The 12,536-nt window shown below is 66.5% G+C and overlaps 1 protein-coding gene across 1 annotated transcript in view; it reads right to left on the minus strand.

Annotated features, from left to right (window-relative positions):
• The window catches only part of RALGDS (ral guanine nucleotide dissociation stimulator), a 38,952-nt gene extending 26,497 nt beyond the window's left edge, over positions 1 to 12,455 (minus strand). Inside the window, exon 1 of the mRNA XM_054726963.1 lies at positions 12,211 to 12,455. Coding sequence (XP_054582938.1) covers positions 12,211 to 12,228 — 18 coding nt within the window. The 5' untranslated portion in view covers positions 12,229 to 12,455. The remainder of the gene's footprint in view (positions 1 to 12,210) is intronic.
• Positions 12,456 to 12,536: the final 81 nt, after the last annotated feature.

The following is a 12,536-nucleotide window of genomic DNA, read 5'->3' on the forward strand; positions in this document are numbered from 1 at the left end:
TTCCACGCACACCCAGGAAGCCCTGGGGTCCGGGTCTCTCCAGGGGATGCAGGCGGGCATCAGAGGTGGAGGGCTGGGCGGGTGGGCATCAGAGACACGGAGCTGGGGGTTCCAGGTGGACCCCGGAGCACCGGCCTCCCTGTGCCTAAAGCCAGAGCACTCTCCACCTGCCCCCAAATCCTTCAACAGCTCTGTCCCACCCACAGGAGAATCCAAAGTCCTAGCCCCTGACCGCCCCCCTGTGCTCACCTCTACCCAGGCACCCCTGCAGGTTCTCCCCTGCACCCCCTACCCCCACAGCCTGCTGTGCACGGGGACACTGAACCCTGACCTTCAAGCAACAGCAGAGGTAACCGGGCTCTGAATCAGCCAGCTCTGGCCCCTGGGCCAGCGACTTAGCAACTCTGGGCCTCAGTTTCCTCATGTGTAAAATGGGCACATGGGTGCTGGAGGATCCGACAGGGACTCGGCATGGGCCTGGCTGGTGGTCGGCCCTCGGGGGGCCTGCACTCTGATCCTCTCCCGTGGTCCCGTGCCTGCCCCCGCGCCTGGCACGTAGTGAACACCCAGTGGATGCTGGCGGTGCTGCCCTGCGCCAGGAGGACGTCGCCGTCTGCGGTCTGTCTGCTCAGCGTGGGCCCTGCAACGGGTCCCAGTGGGTAACTCAGAAACGTCTGTTGTCGAGAAGCAGCAAACCGTGCCGGAGCGCTGCAAGCAACCCTGGTCCCCAGGCGGGGAGGCCACCAGGGTGCACAGACCATGCTCAGCCCCCGCCCCCGCCCCAAGGCCAGGCCGGCACCAGGCTGGAGGGCAGACCCCAGCAGGACCAGGTGAGACAGGGCTCGACAGAGCTCCAAGGAGCGAGACAGCCGTGGGCACCTGGGCTGTCCCCAACCTGACCTCTCACCCCTGTGTGGCCAGCTGCCCAGCGTGTGGCCTCGGGCATCCCTTGCGGCAGCCTGGCCGCCCTGTCGGTGCACCACGGAGCTCCCCGGAGCGTTTGGGGGCATTAGGTGCAATGGGGGGCCTTCCCTGAGCTGTGGCCTCCTCCTCTCCAGGTGAGACCCTGGGCCGGTGCTGTGGAAGGGGCAATGGAGACTGGCTGGGACAGCGCTCCCATCAAGTCAGAGGGTGGGGCGAGCGTGAGAGGCGCTGGGGCACGGGCCCCGCGGGAACCGGGCTGCCGGCTCTGTATCTGGCTGCGAATGCCTTTGATCCAATAGCATCACTGGGCCTCCCAGGAGCAGGCCCGTGCGAGGAACCGCCTCACCTCTCGTCCACGCTCCTGAGCCCAGAGGCCTCCTGGGCTCTTCTCCGACTCCCCAGCCTCCCAGCCTGTCACCCCCACATCTCCCCTGCCCCAGCCTCCAGCACAGGTCGGCCTGACCTCAACCCAGGTCACCGCTATTCCTTTCAGAGCCCGGCCAGGCCCAGCGGCCACAGGCAGTGGGTCTGAGTCACAGCCAAGGGGCAGGATGACCAGCTGCAGGCAAGAAAGGCGGGGTCTGTGGAGGGGCGGGGGCTGAAGAGGGCGGGGCCTGCGGAGGGGCGGGGCAGGTGCAGAGATCTGTGTTCCCTGCAGGCCTGGTGTCCCCTGCATGCACGCACGCACGCACGCACCACATCACTGCCACCACTTGGAACTAAGATCAGACTGGCCACTGAGAGCCAGGGCTCTGGGGGCTGGGGACAGTTAGGGCCGTTCCATCTGCACCTCCACCACGCTGCCCCACGTGGGGGCTGGGCCCACCAGGGACCCCTTCCCACCCGCTGTGCACGGAGCTCTGTGCAGCCATGGCCTCTGGGAGCACTCCACCAGCCCTGCCCGCGGTCACGGGCCCTAGAGGCAGGAGCTCAGGCAGACAAGGACCACGGCCCGGCACCGAAGGAAGGTCACCAGGGCGGGCAGCCCCGGAGCCCAGCAACCAGGAAAACAAGGCCCTGGTCCCCAGGGTAACCTTTCCTCCCTGACCTATCGCTGGCCGTGTGGTTTAGACCCTCTGACCCAGGGGTCCTCAAACTTTTTAAACAGGGGGCCAGTTCACTGTCCCTCAGACCGTTGGGAGGGCCGGACTATAGTTTAAAAAAAACTATGAACAAATTCCTATGGACACTGCACATATCTTATTTTGAAGTAAAAAAACAAAACGGCAAAAACACCCGCACGTGGCTCGCGGGCCGCGGTTTGAGGACGCCTGCCTCTGACCTTTCATATCGCTGGTCACACGGCTCGGACCGGAGGAACAAGGGCCCAAGAGTGGCCTCATGGACCCCCGGGCCGGCGGGTGGGCGGGCGGGCGCACCACCGCTCCCTAACGCGCTCAGCCCTGGGAACCGGATCAGGGCCTCCGTGGGGGTTAGCTCCAGGCCCAGAAAAGCAGCAAAACCAGGACCAGCTGCATTGACTACTGACCCTGCCCAGCGCCCGCCCATCAGTGGAGACCAGACCCTGAACCGCTGGGACACCTGGACGCTGATGCATATTCTATTGAGACCCTCCCTTGGGCCCTCCCCTAAAACCCCTGCCCTTCAAGGCCCAGAGGACGGGACCCCGCCGCTCTCCTTCTCCCTCCTCTCCCCCTGGCTCCTCACCCTCCCCTTCTCTTTCCTGAGCTCTGAGGCCCTTCTTTCCTGTCCCTGCTTCCTGAGCCCGTGCCTTCGACCTCTGCGACTTTCTGAATAAACTTTCTCTCATCATTTGAGTCTTGGCTCTGAATTCTTTCTTAGCTGAACGGCCCGGGCTGACTCTGCCCGTGGAACACCAGGTGCCGTGGTCACCGCCAACACCCTCGCCTGTCCCAGGACACCGAGGTCATGTGACCGGCCACCTGTCCACAGGGCTCTGCCTCCACGCCAGGTGGCCACGGGATGTCACACCTGGCCAGCCACACAACAGCCCAGACGTAGCCAAACCGGCCCCCGGACACGTGAGCACAGACGCGCACCGACGCTCCCTCTGCTCATGCTCCGCCCTCGGTCGGGGAGGAACAGGGTGCAGGGTGGGGGCGGCTGCAGCCCACATCTGCGGGCGCCTCTCCCTCCCCCAGCTGCTGGGGGCAGGCCCTGTGGGGGTGAAGCCGTTGTTGATAAACAGTTCGCGGCTGTCGCTAGGAGCGGTGACTCAGCCGGAGGGTGACTCCTGTCGAAGCTGTTTACAGCACCACGTCCCGTCCAGGAAGCAGAGGGGAGGCTCGCCCGGCTGTCGCTCCTCTGCCTGCAGCCTCCTGACCTGACCTGGGGCCCGGCCCAGCCCCACTCCCGCCCCCTCATTTCTGGGAACCTGAGGCCCTCGATCTAGTGATCTAGTCGCTTAACACGCAGCCCCTGCCAGCCCGGCTCTGCGGGGCAGGGAGACCCGCAGCGGTGAGGGCGAGCGGCCCAGCCCTGAGCAGGAAGCGGGCCTGGGTCTGCGCTGCATCTGCACCCGGCCTCTCCCTCCGGCTCGGACTGAGACTCCCCGGGACCAGGGCGCAGCAGACACCCCACCTGCAGCCCCCACTCCCCGGAGCCCAGCCTGGCCAGGCCTTGTGCTCCTCATGGGGACAAAGCACTTTCTTTTTTCTTTTTTTAAACGTATTTTTATTGATTTCAGAGAGGAAGGCAGAGGGAGAGAGAGGGAAACACCAATGATGAATGAGAATCACTGATGGGCTGCCTCCTGCACGCCCCACACTGGGGATCAAGCCCGCAACCCGGGCATGTGCCCCGACCGGGAATCAAACCCTCCAAGGCCGACGCTCTATCCGCTGAGCCCCGCCAGCGAGGGCGGGACAAAGCTCTTTCCATGCAGCCGCTGATGAAGCCACGGTAACAATCCCTGTGGTAAAACAGAGAAAATCGAGGCCCAGAGGGCAAGTGGCGTGCCGAGGCGGCAGGGCGGGTCCGTGCCAGGCAAGGAGCCAGCAGGCTGCCCCTCTCCCCCCCCCCAGGGCTCTGCACAGGTTCAAGATCACAAGTGGGGGGCAGTCTGTCCCCTGTGTGAGGCCCAGCCCGGGATCCTGACCTCTCTTCCCCGTCCCCTCCCCACCAGCCCCGGCCTAAGCCTGAGCCAGGGACCCTCCGTGTTTCCACTCCTCACTGACGCGCCGGTGTGGGCACCATCTAATAGTCACGACATGTGAGACCGGTTGGCAGGTGAGCTCGGGGACAAAAGCTTGGAGGTGGCACCAAACTCACCCAAAGCCACACGGCAGCCTGGCACTGAGGCTGCTCCCAGCTTTTTTTTTTTTTTTTTTAAGTTTATCATCTTTTTAAAATTTTTTACCTTTTAACATATTTTATTGATTTCAGAGAGGAAGGGAGAGAGAGGGAGAGACAGAAACATCCACGATAAGAGAGAACCACTGATTGGCTGCCTCCTGCACGCCCCACACTAGGGACCGAGCCCACAACTGGACATGTGCCCTGACCGGGACTAGAACCGTGACCTCCTGGTTCCTAGGTCGTTGCTCAACCACTGAGCCCCCGCTGCCGGGCTGCGCCCAGCTTTTACAAGAGGCCAGGACGCGTCTGTGCTCACGGTGCCCCTCGGTGGCAGGCGCCCCGCTTTCCACGAGGGCTGACGGGAGCCGCAGCCTCAGAGTGACTTGCGGAAGGACAGCTGCCAGAAGGGGGAGACCTAGGGAACCCCGGAATGGCAGCGCCCCAGGCAGCACCTGCTGGGGGACAGGCAGAGCGGGCTGGCCCACTGCAGGCAGACGAGTAACCCCGCCGCTGTCCCGCCGCCACAGGCTCCCCAGCGCTGGCCGCCTTTTCCCAGCCACTGAGTCACGCAGGTTGCCAAGAAGCTGAGGATCCGAGAATCCGGGCCCTGCCCCAGCCACTCCCGCTGGCATCATGCCCGGCCGGAGCCAGCGCTGCCAAGGACACGGGCAGCCCCCTCCGGGGGCAGCGAGGCCAGCTCCCGGCCCCTGGGCCTGCCCCCACGTCCCGCTCCCAAGGAGCCAGGGTCAGAGCGCAGCTAACGAGCAAGCCCGCCTGCCGGGGGCCGGCTGGGAGCTGGCGCGGCACTTCCCGGGACGAGGCTCTCCCTCCCGGGCCATGCACGGGACGGCCTCTGCCCCCCGAAGCCTGCCAGGCGAAGTGAAATATGGAAGCACGTAGGACGGGCCGATGAGGAGCGCGGGGAGCTGAGAGAGTGACAGGCAGCGAGGATACTAATGAAACAATGCACCTGCTGGGACGCGTTTCATGCCGCCCCCACCACCGCCCTGGCTCTAAGCTCCCGGAGGGCACCGGCCACTCTGTCCCGCCCGCCTCATGCCCAGCGCCCGAGGGACGCTGCCCGGCCTGGAGGGAGCGCTCGGTGGCACGCACTCCACAGGCTGCACAGCGCACTGTGCGCCGCGCTTTTTCAGTTCTTCCCTCATTTTTTTTGTTGTTGTTTTTTTAATGTGATTTTATAGGTTTTTGAGAGAGGAAGGGAAAGGGAGATAGGAACATCAATGAGAGAGAACCATGGATCGGCTGCCTCCTGCACGCCCCACAGTGGGGAGGGAGCCCACCACCCGGGCCTGTGCCCCGACCGGGAATCGAACTGGTGCCCTCTCGGTGCACGAGTCAACGCTCAACCCCTGAGCCCCGCCGGCCAGGGCTCTTCCCTGTTAAAACTGGAAGGGGTGTGAGCGCGGGGACTGGTTCCCGGATGTCCCTGGCTCAGTCCCTGGTACACAGGGGGCCCCACCCAGGACCCGGGTGAACAAGTGGCCTCGACCGTCCAGATGGTTCCTCGGCGTCACAGTTCCGGGACCGGGAAATATTCAGAGTCCGGGGCCAAAGAGTTCCTGCGGGCGGGTCACCAGGAGCGCTTCCCGGGGGAGGTGACGGGGCTGGAGAGGAGCCCGAGGGGGCAAGCAGGACGAGCGGGCCCTCTGCCAGGAGCACATGGAGCGGCCGGGGAGGCGAGCCCAGGCCCCGAGCCGGGCAGGAGGCAGCCAAGCTTTCTGGGGGTGGGAGACCCGGACGCCAGGCGGCCTCGGGTGCCAGTGCGGGAGGCAGGCAGGCAGAGCTCAGCTCTGGTTCAACCTGATTCGTTCTCCTTCCTACACGTGTGCGCTCCGTGGAGCGGGGCACGGGTCTCTGCTCCCGGGGAAGCAGAGGCGGCCTCAGGGTTTGGACTGGGCTGAGAGGCCCCTCGGAAAAGCACGCCGTGCCCCCCTGTGCCCAGCAGAGCCCGGTCCCTTGGCGTTTCAGGGCCAGGGAAGCTGGGACAAACGGGCCCTTGTAGTGAGGCGGCGGCCGGCCGTGCCAGGGACACTGCGTGCCCGGCGCCACCACCCGCCTGTGGGGGCTCAGGGGCCGGGAAGCCAGGCTGTCCTTTCAGAGGGGACCTCCCGAGCGGCCTGGCCTCCGGAGAGGACCCGGGGCTCCAGCTGGCTGCCGGGAGGCGCTGGGGCTGCTGCCCGCCGCCCTCCTTCCCACAGCCTTCTCCCGCAAGGACGGCGGGGGCGGGGGCGGGGGGGGGGGCAATGCCTGGGTTCCCAGGGCCCTGGGGCTGAATGACCCGGTTGAGAGACACTGCCTTTGTCCCACCCTCCCGCCAGCCATTGTCCTTCTGCCAGACCTCGGACTTTGCCATGCACACGTGGCGCACGATAAGGCACACGTCACACCGTCACTCACAGGTGCACCTAACACCAAAGGAGGGCGATGCTCCCCGACACCCACACCCGCTCCCCGTGCAGGCGCAGGGCTGCACCCCCAGGAGCCCGGGGGCCACGATGCCCCACTGTGCCTGTTCCCTCAGGGCCCGCCCCGTGCCCGCCCCCTGCCAGGGCTGAGAGGGGGGAGGCGGTGCGTGCTCTGTGCCGGGATGTTCCGGTCCTGAGAGTCTGGGAAGGAAACTCCCCTGAAATCCTGAGGAATCTCGATCGATCGTCTGCTGGGAGGGAGGCGGCCAGGCCAGCTCAGCCCTGCCCTGCCCGACACGAGACACGGCCCGTCCCGAGAGCCCGCAGCTGTCCCCTCTCGGCCACCAGGGCCTCGGGCCAGGTCCACTGCGTCACCCTGGAATCTCAACACTGAGCAGCCAGAGGGTCAAAGGGCACCTCCGGCCACTTCCTTGCTGGCACAGCCTGCGGGGCTCAGGCCTGCACGCTGGCCTCGGGGAGCGGGCGATCCAGGTGGGGCTCACCCTGTCCTGGGCGGTTTGCTCAGCTTCTCTGGGCCCCGGTTCCCCCTGGAAAAACGTGGATTCAACTCAGGCCCGCCCTTCCCCCCAGCTCCCCAAGAGCAGTGAGGCTGGCCCTCTCCACAGCTGGGCAGACATCCCCTGCCCCTGCAGAGGGCCTGCTGGTGACAGGTGCCAGCTGTTTCCGGAACATCTCACACACCCTGGTACCCCTGAGTGCCCGGGCGAGGCGACCAAGGCAGGCAGTGAGGAGCTAGCTGCCTGGTCCTGCCAACCCAAGCCAGGGCTCCCACCCACTCTGTCTTCCCCCCCCCCGCCCCCCTTCACCTCCAGACAGCCTGACCTCCCTCCTGCCCCCGGGGCCGGGCCCGAGCCAGCCGGGGGAGGCAGCGTGGAAACCCCCCTGGGACGGGTGAAGTCCAGGTGGTGACAGCCCCAGGCCTGAAGGACCCCCCGCCTCCCCATACACGCTGGCCTCCCAGTTTGGGGCTGGACAGCGACAGGGAAAGGGCCTCCAGGGCCAGAGGCCTGCGCTCAGAGGAGCCCTGATGGGGTGTGTGTGGGGCGGGGGTGGGGGTGCAGGTGGGGAAGCTCTGGACTCCGGGCCACTCACTGGCCAAGGGCACTTTCCCCTCACTGACCAGCTGTACAGTGAGGGGGACACACCGGAGTCTCGGGGTGCCCGGGGAGAGGCCCCGGTGCCTTCCCAGGAGAAGCAATTCTGGATCCCAGGAGGCGGGCAGGACCGGGCTGCCCTCCAGCCCCAGGGTGGACTCCGCCCCCTCTTCAGGGCGGGCGGGCTGAGCAGGCCCCACCACTCAGGGAGCAGAGGGTGGTGGGGACCGCACTCCCAGATTTTAGCATCTTAGTTCCCTCTGGCAGCTGACCACCTCCGGCCCCATCACTGTCACCTGTCACTCAGGTATCCAGGAAACAGCCTCTGTTGCTAGGGGACTGGCCTGGTGCAGTGGGGCGATGGGGAGTGGGGAGCTGGCTGGGGTTTTCCCCAGGAAGCACCAAGGGGGCCGGGGGAGGAGGGGCCGAGAGGGGGCGGATCAGCCAGAGGAGCTGAGGTCCACACACAGGCCATCGGAAAGCCCCACGCCCTGAGCCTTCCTGCAGGCAAGTATTTTGGGGTCCTGTAGTTGCTAAGCAACTGCTCTGGGTTGCCGTGGAAACTCTCCCTTCCCTGGCTTGTCCTTTTTAGGGGGGTGCCCTCTCCCTGGCGTGGCTGTCCTGGGAGGAGGCTCTGGGCTCATGCTCCTTCCCTCACCCCCACAGACACCCCCGCCCCCCGCGCTGTGACCGCAGAGAAGACGCCTTGAGGTTCAAAGCCCAGAACCTGCCCCAGAACCTGCCACCTCCTGCCCCATCGCCAAGGCCAGAGCCCAAGGCCTTCATTAGCGCGGGGAGCGCACGGAAGGGGCTCATTAGCCCTGTTTTCGCCTCCACGCCCGCTGCTAACCACCACCTCGGGGCCTGCCCAGCCCTGACCGCTGGACGCTCACCGGCACAGGAAGAAATCTGGTCCCAGCACCCAGGCCCCCCCCCCGCCCCCTGGCCAGGCCTGTCTGCCCCGGGGACTTGCCCACCAGCCCTGCCACTGCTTAGCAGCGGGAGTCCCTTCGCCTTCCAGCGCCTCAGTTTCCCCCTGCCCCCGAGGATGGCGGTGGCACCTGTCTCACAGGCGCCGTGAAGCACTGCAGCCCCAGGCCAGGCGCAGGGAGGCGCTCTGGGCCAGCGGCCACCCCCAGGCACCTCCAGGGCCCAGGCGAGGCGCGAGCGGCGGGAGGCTCCCCTGCAGAGCGCGGCCCACAGCCCGGCGCCGGGCACCGCTGGCAGAGGCTCCTTGTTCTATTCCCGTGCCCACAGCCCTGCCCCGCGGCCTCGTGCCCGCCGACAGGAGCCGAGGCCCTCGATCAGTATGTGTCGCTCGAACCCGTGCCCCGCTGTCAAGAGCCAGCGGCATCGGGACTGCGGCGTCAGAAGCGCCCAGGGGTCACAGTGAGGGGTGCCTCCACTCCAGGACTTGGCTCCCTCGCTGATGCCCACACTCTGGCGGGGACCCGGGGGCCCCCCTACTTTGTACAGGAGGACAGGGTGGAACCCCACCAGGCGAACGGGGGGAGTCAAACTGCACCGCCCACTGAGGGACAGGTCTCTGGGGAAGGAACCCCTCCAGCCTCGACCTGCCCCACAGCCCACCCCTCCCACCCGGGACCCGCCCCGCCCCGCGCGCCCCGCCCCGCCCCGCTAACAGGAGAGCTGCCTGGAGGGCGGGGGAGCCAGGGCTGCAGGACCCCTGGACCCTCCGAGAAGGGCCGGCTCAGCCCGCAGGTGCAGGAGGGGGCGCATCCCGCCGGGCCCCCTGGCTGCCCAACCCTAACCCCTGCCCCGCCTCTCTGACCGCCTCCGGAGTATGTCACCCCTGAAATGACTGTGCTCCTGTCTGTTGACAGTTGAGTGTCGTCTCCAGGAAACGGGAAGGTGAGACCTTTGTCTCAGCGGCTGCCGCTCACGGCCACGCTGGGTGGCCCCAGGGTCACAGCGCCACCTGCTGGCGCTGCTCCAGGACGCGCCGGCCAGGGGAGCCCGCTGTCCCCGAGCACACCCCGGGCTCCCCTCACACCCACAGCCCCCAGCTGCCGGCAGAGGCCAGAGGCGCCTCAGAATCACTCCTGTCCCCGAGGTGGGCTGAACTGTGCCTCGCCTCCTACTCCCCAAAGACAGGTGGGGGCGCTAACTAACGCCGGCACCGGGAATAAGACTTCATTAGGAAACAGGGTCTGGCAGACGCAACCAAGTTCAGGTGAGGTCACACTGGATTCGGGGGGTCCTCACCAAAGTCAAGTGACCGGTGTCCTCAGAGGACGAGGGGAACGCGGACACAGACACGGAGGCCAGGTGCGGGCGGAAGCAGCGGGTGGAGCGGTGGCCCCGGATCAAGGGCACTACGGGAGCCGCCACCGCCGGCAGGAAGGTCCCTCCTCGGGAGCCTTCAGAGGCTCGGCGCTGCCGACACCCTGATTTTGGACTCCTGGCCTCCAGAACTGAGAGAGAAGAAACTTCTGGGTTTGTTGTTTTTTGCAATTGATTTCAGAGAGGAAGGGAGAGGGAGAGAGAGAAAGAAACATCAATGATGAGAGAGAATCATCGATCGACTGCCTCCTGCACGCCCCCCACTGGGGATCGAGCCTGCAACCCGGGCATGTGCCCCGACCGGGAATCGAACCCTGACCTTCTGGTTCATAGGTCGACACTCAACCGCTGAGCCACACCAGCCGGGCACTTCTGTTCTGAGCCACCCGGGTTGTGGTACTTCGTTAAAGCAGCCCCACTGAGCCCACCTCTGCTCCCCGCCGCCCTCCCCCCCCCATCATCCTCAGCATTGCACCCCCTCGAACCAGCCCTGACCACAGGACACCTTCTCAGGGTCTCCGCACCTGAGCGCCCCCTACCCCCCAAGCCACACACTGTCCCCAGACCTGGGCAGGGCGGGCTCCTCTCGTCCTTGGGGTCACAGCATAAATGTCACCCTGGAGGCCGTTAGGCCCCCCTAGGGTCCCGCCCTCCCCCCGCACCTGCTCCCTTTCCCCAGCACTGCCCTTCCCTCCCACAGGATGTGCTTTCGTGCTTTTGTCCATCTCCCTTCCAGGCTTGCCCTCCGGGAGGGCAGTGACCATGCGGGCTCCTGCTCAGGGTGAGTGCTGGGGGCGCAGAAACCGAAAAACGAGAGGGTCTCAGAGCCCCTCCCGCCTCTGAGCAGCTCACCCTGTGGACATGGAGACCAGTAATAAAATGCTGTGTCCGACGCAGCCGGATGCCCAGAATGACCCCTGGGTGTCCCTTCCCTGCACCAGCGGCTCCATTGAGCACAGTGGGCACCCCCGCCCCCTGGCGGTCATCCCCAGCACTGCAGCCCCAGGCAAGAAAACCAGAAAACAAAACACACACCTTTGTTTGGACGTAGTCAAGGCAGCTGCTCTCCCTGTCACCGAGGGCAGAGGAACAGGACCTGCGAGCTCCAGGAGCAATGCCTGGGACCCCAGGACCCTCGCTCGCTCCCCTCTTCCCCCCCACTCTCCTGGTGTCTAGTTCATTCACGAGGCCGCCTCACCCCAGCCAGGGCAGTAACTCCGGACCCACTTCCAAATGAAGACCCCAAGGCTCCTACAAGGATGGCCTTGTCCTTGGTCCCCAGAGGAGCGGTCCAGTGCTCTGCCATGTTCTGCTACCCCGGTCCCCGGACCCTCCACCCCCAGGCTGCGCAGAGGACCTCCAGGGAGTAGAAAGCATGTCCCAAGGACTCGGAGCACAGTGGGTCACGGAGGGAGAGCCAGGGACAACAGACTCCTCTAGGGGCCTGTGGGACCCTCGGTGTCCCACCATCTGTGCACCCAGCTTATAGAGAAATAGGCTAAGGCCTTTTCTCCTGGAGCCCCCCCCCCCACAGTAGGGAGGGGGTCTCCTCCTCGTTCCAGGAGCCCAGAGTGGAGGACGAAGGGCTCCATGCTGCCCTCTCCATGGCCCAGCCCACGCAGGCCCCGGGCACCTTTGGGACCCCTGGCATCAGCCTGGCATCTCTCCCCTCCCCAGGTTATGGGCCCCGGGCGTCTGCCTCCAGCCTCCTGCTCCCCCCTGTCACCTGCGCCCTCCTCTGAACACACTCCATGCCCCCACCTGTGAAGTCGCTGTGTGTGCATGCGCCTGTGCCCACGTGGGGATGCCCGGAGGAAGGGCCCCACAAGGGAGGGGTGAACAGGGGTTCCCCCAGGATCTTAGGGGTCCTCATTCCCAAAGGAAACCCCACGGGAGAACTGAGGCTGGCCCAGGAGGCTGGAACCCTCCCTGCGCCTCTGGATCCTGCCCACCGCGTGAGCCCCGGGCTAGCCCCTGCCTCTCCGGGCCTCAGTTTCCCTATTGTACCCGGAGGGGTTGAACGCGGAACTGCGTAAGCGCGCGCGGAGCGTGAACGCAGTGCCGCGCTCCCTCCCCGCCGGATGGGGTGTGGCGGGGACACGCGGACCTCCCTCCACCCGCGCCGCGCCGGGGAGGGCGGCCAGGCCGGGCGTGGCACTCACCTGGCAATCTACCATCATCCTCAGCCCTGGCAGCGCATCGCCGGCCCCGGGGTGGGGCCCGGGACTCGCAGAGGCCGCTCGCCTCGGCCCGCGCGCCGCACAGGGGGGCGCCCGGCTGCGAGGCTCATGGCGCGGCCTCCCGTCCCCGCCGCGCCCGGGGAGCCGCCGCCGCCGCCGCCGCCTGCGCCGCTCCCATTGTCTGCGCCGCCCGCCGGCCGCTCGGGCCCCGCCGCACGGTTCCGCCCGGGCTCCGGGCAGCGGCCGGTGGGCGGGGTCGGCCGGGCCCCGCCCCTCCCGCCGCAGGTGTGAGGGGCGGACCCGCGCGG

This window comes from Eptesicus fuscus, chromosome 15, assembly GCF_027574615.1.
Source record: "Eptesicus fuscus isolate TK198812 chromosome 15, DD_ASM_mEF_20220401, whole genome shotgun sequence".
Taxonomy (NCBI): Eukaryota; Metazoa; Chordata; class Mammalia; order Chiroptera; family Vespertilionidae; genus Eptesicus; species Eptesicus fuscus.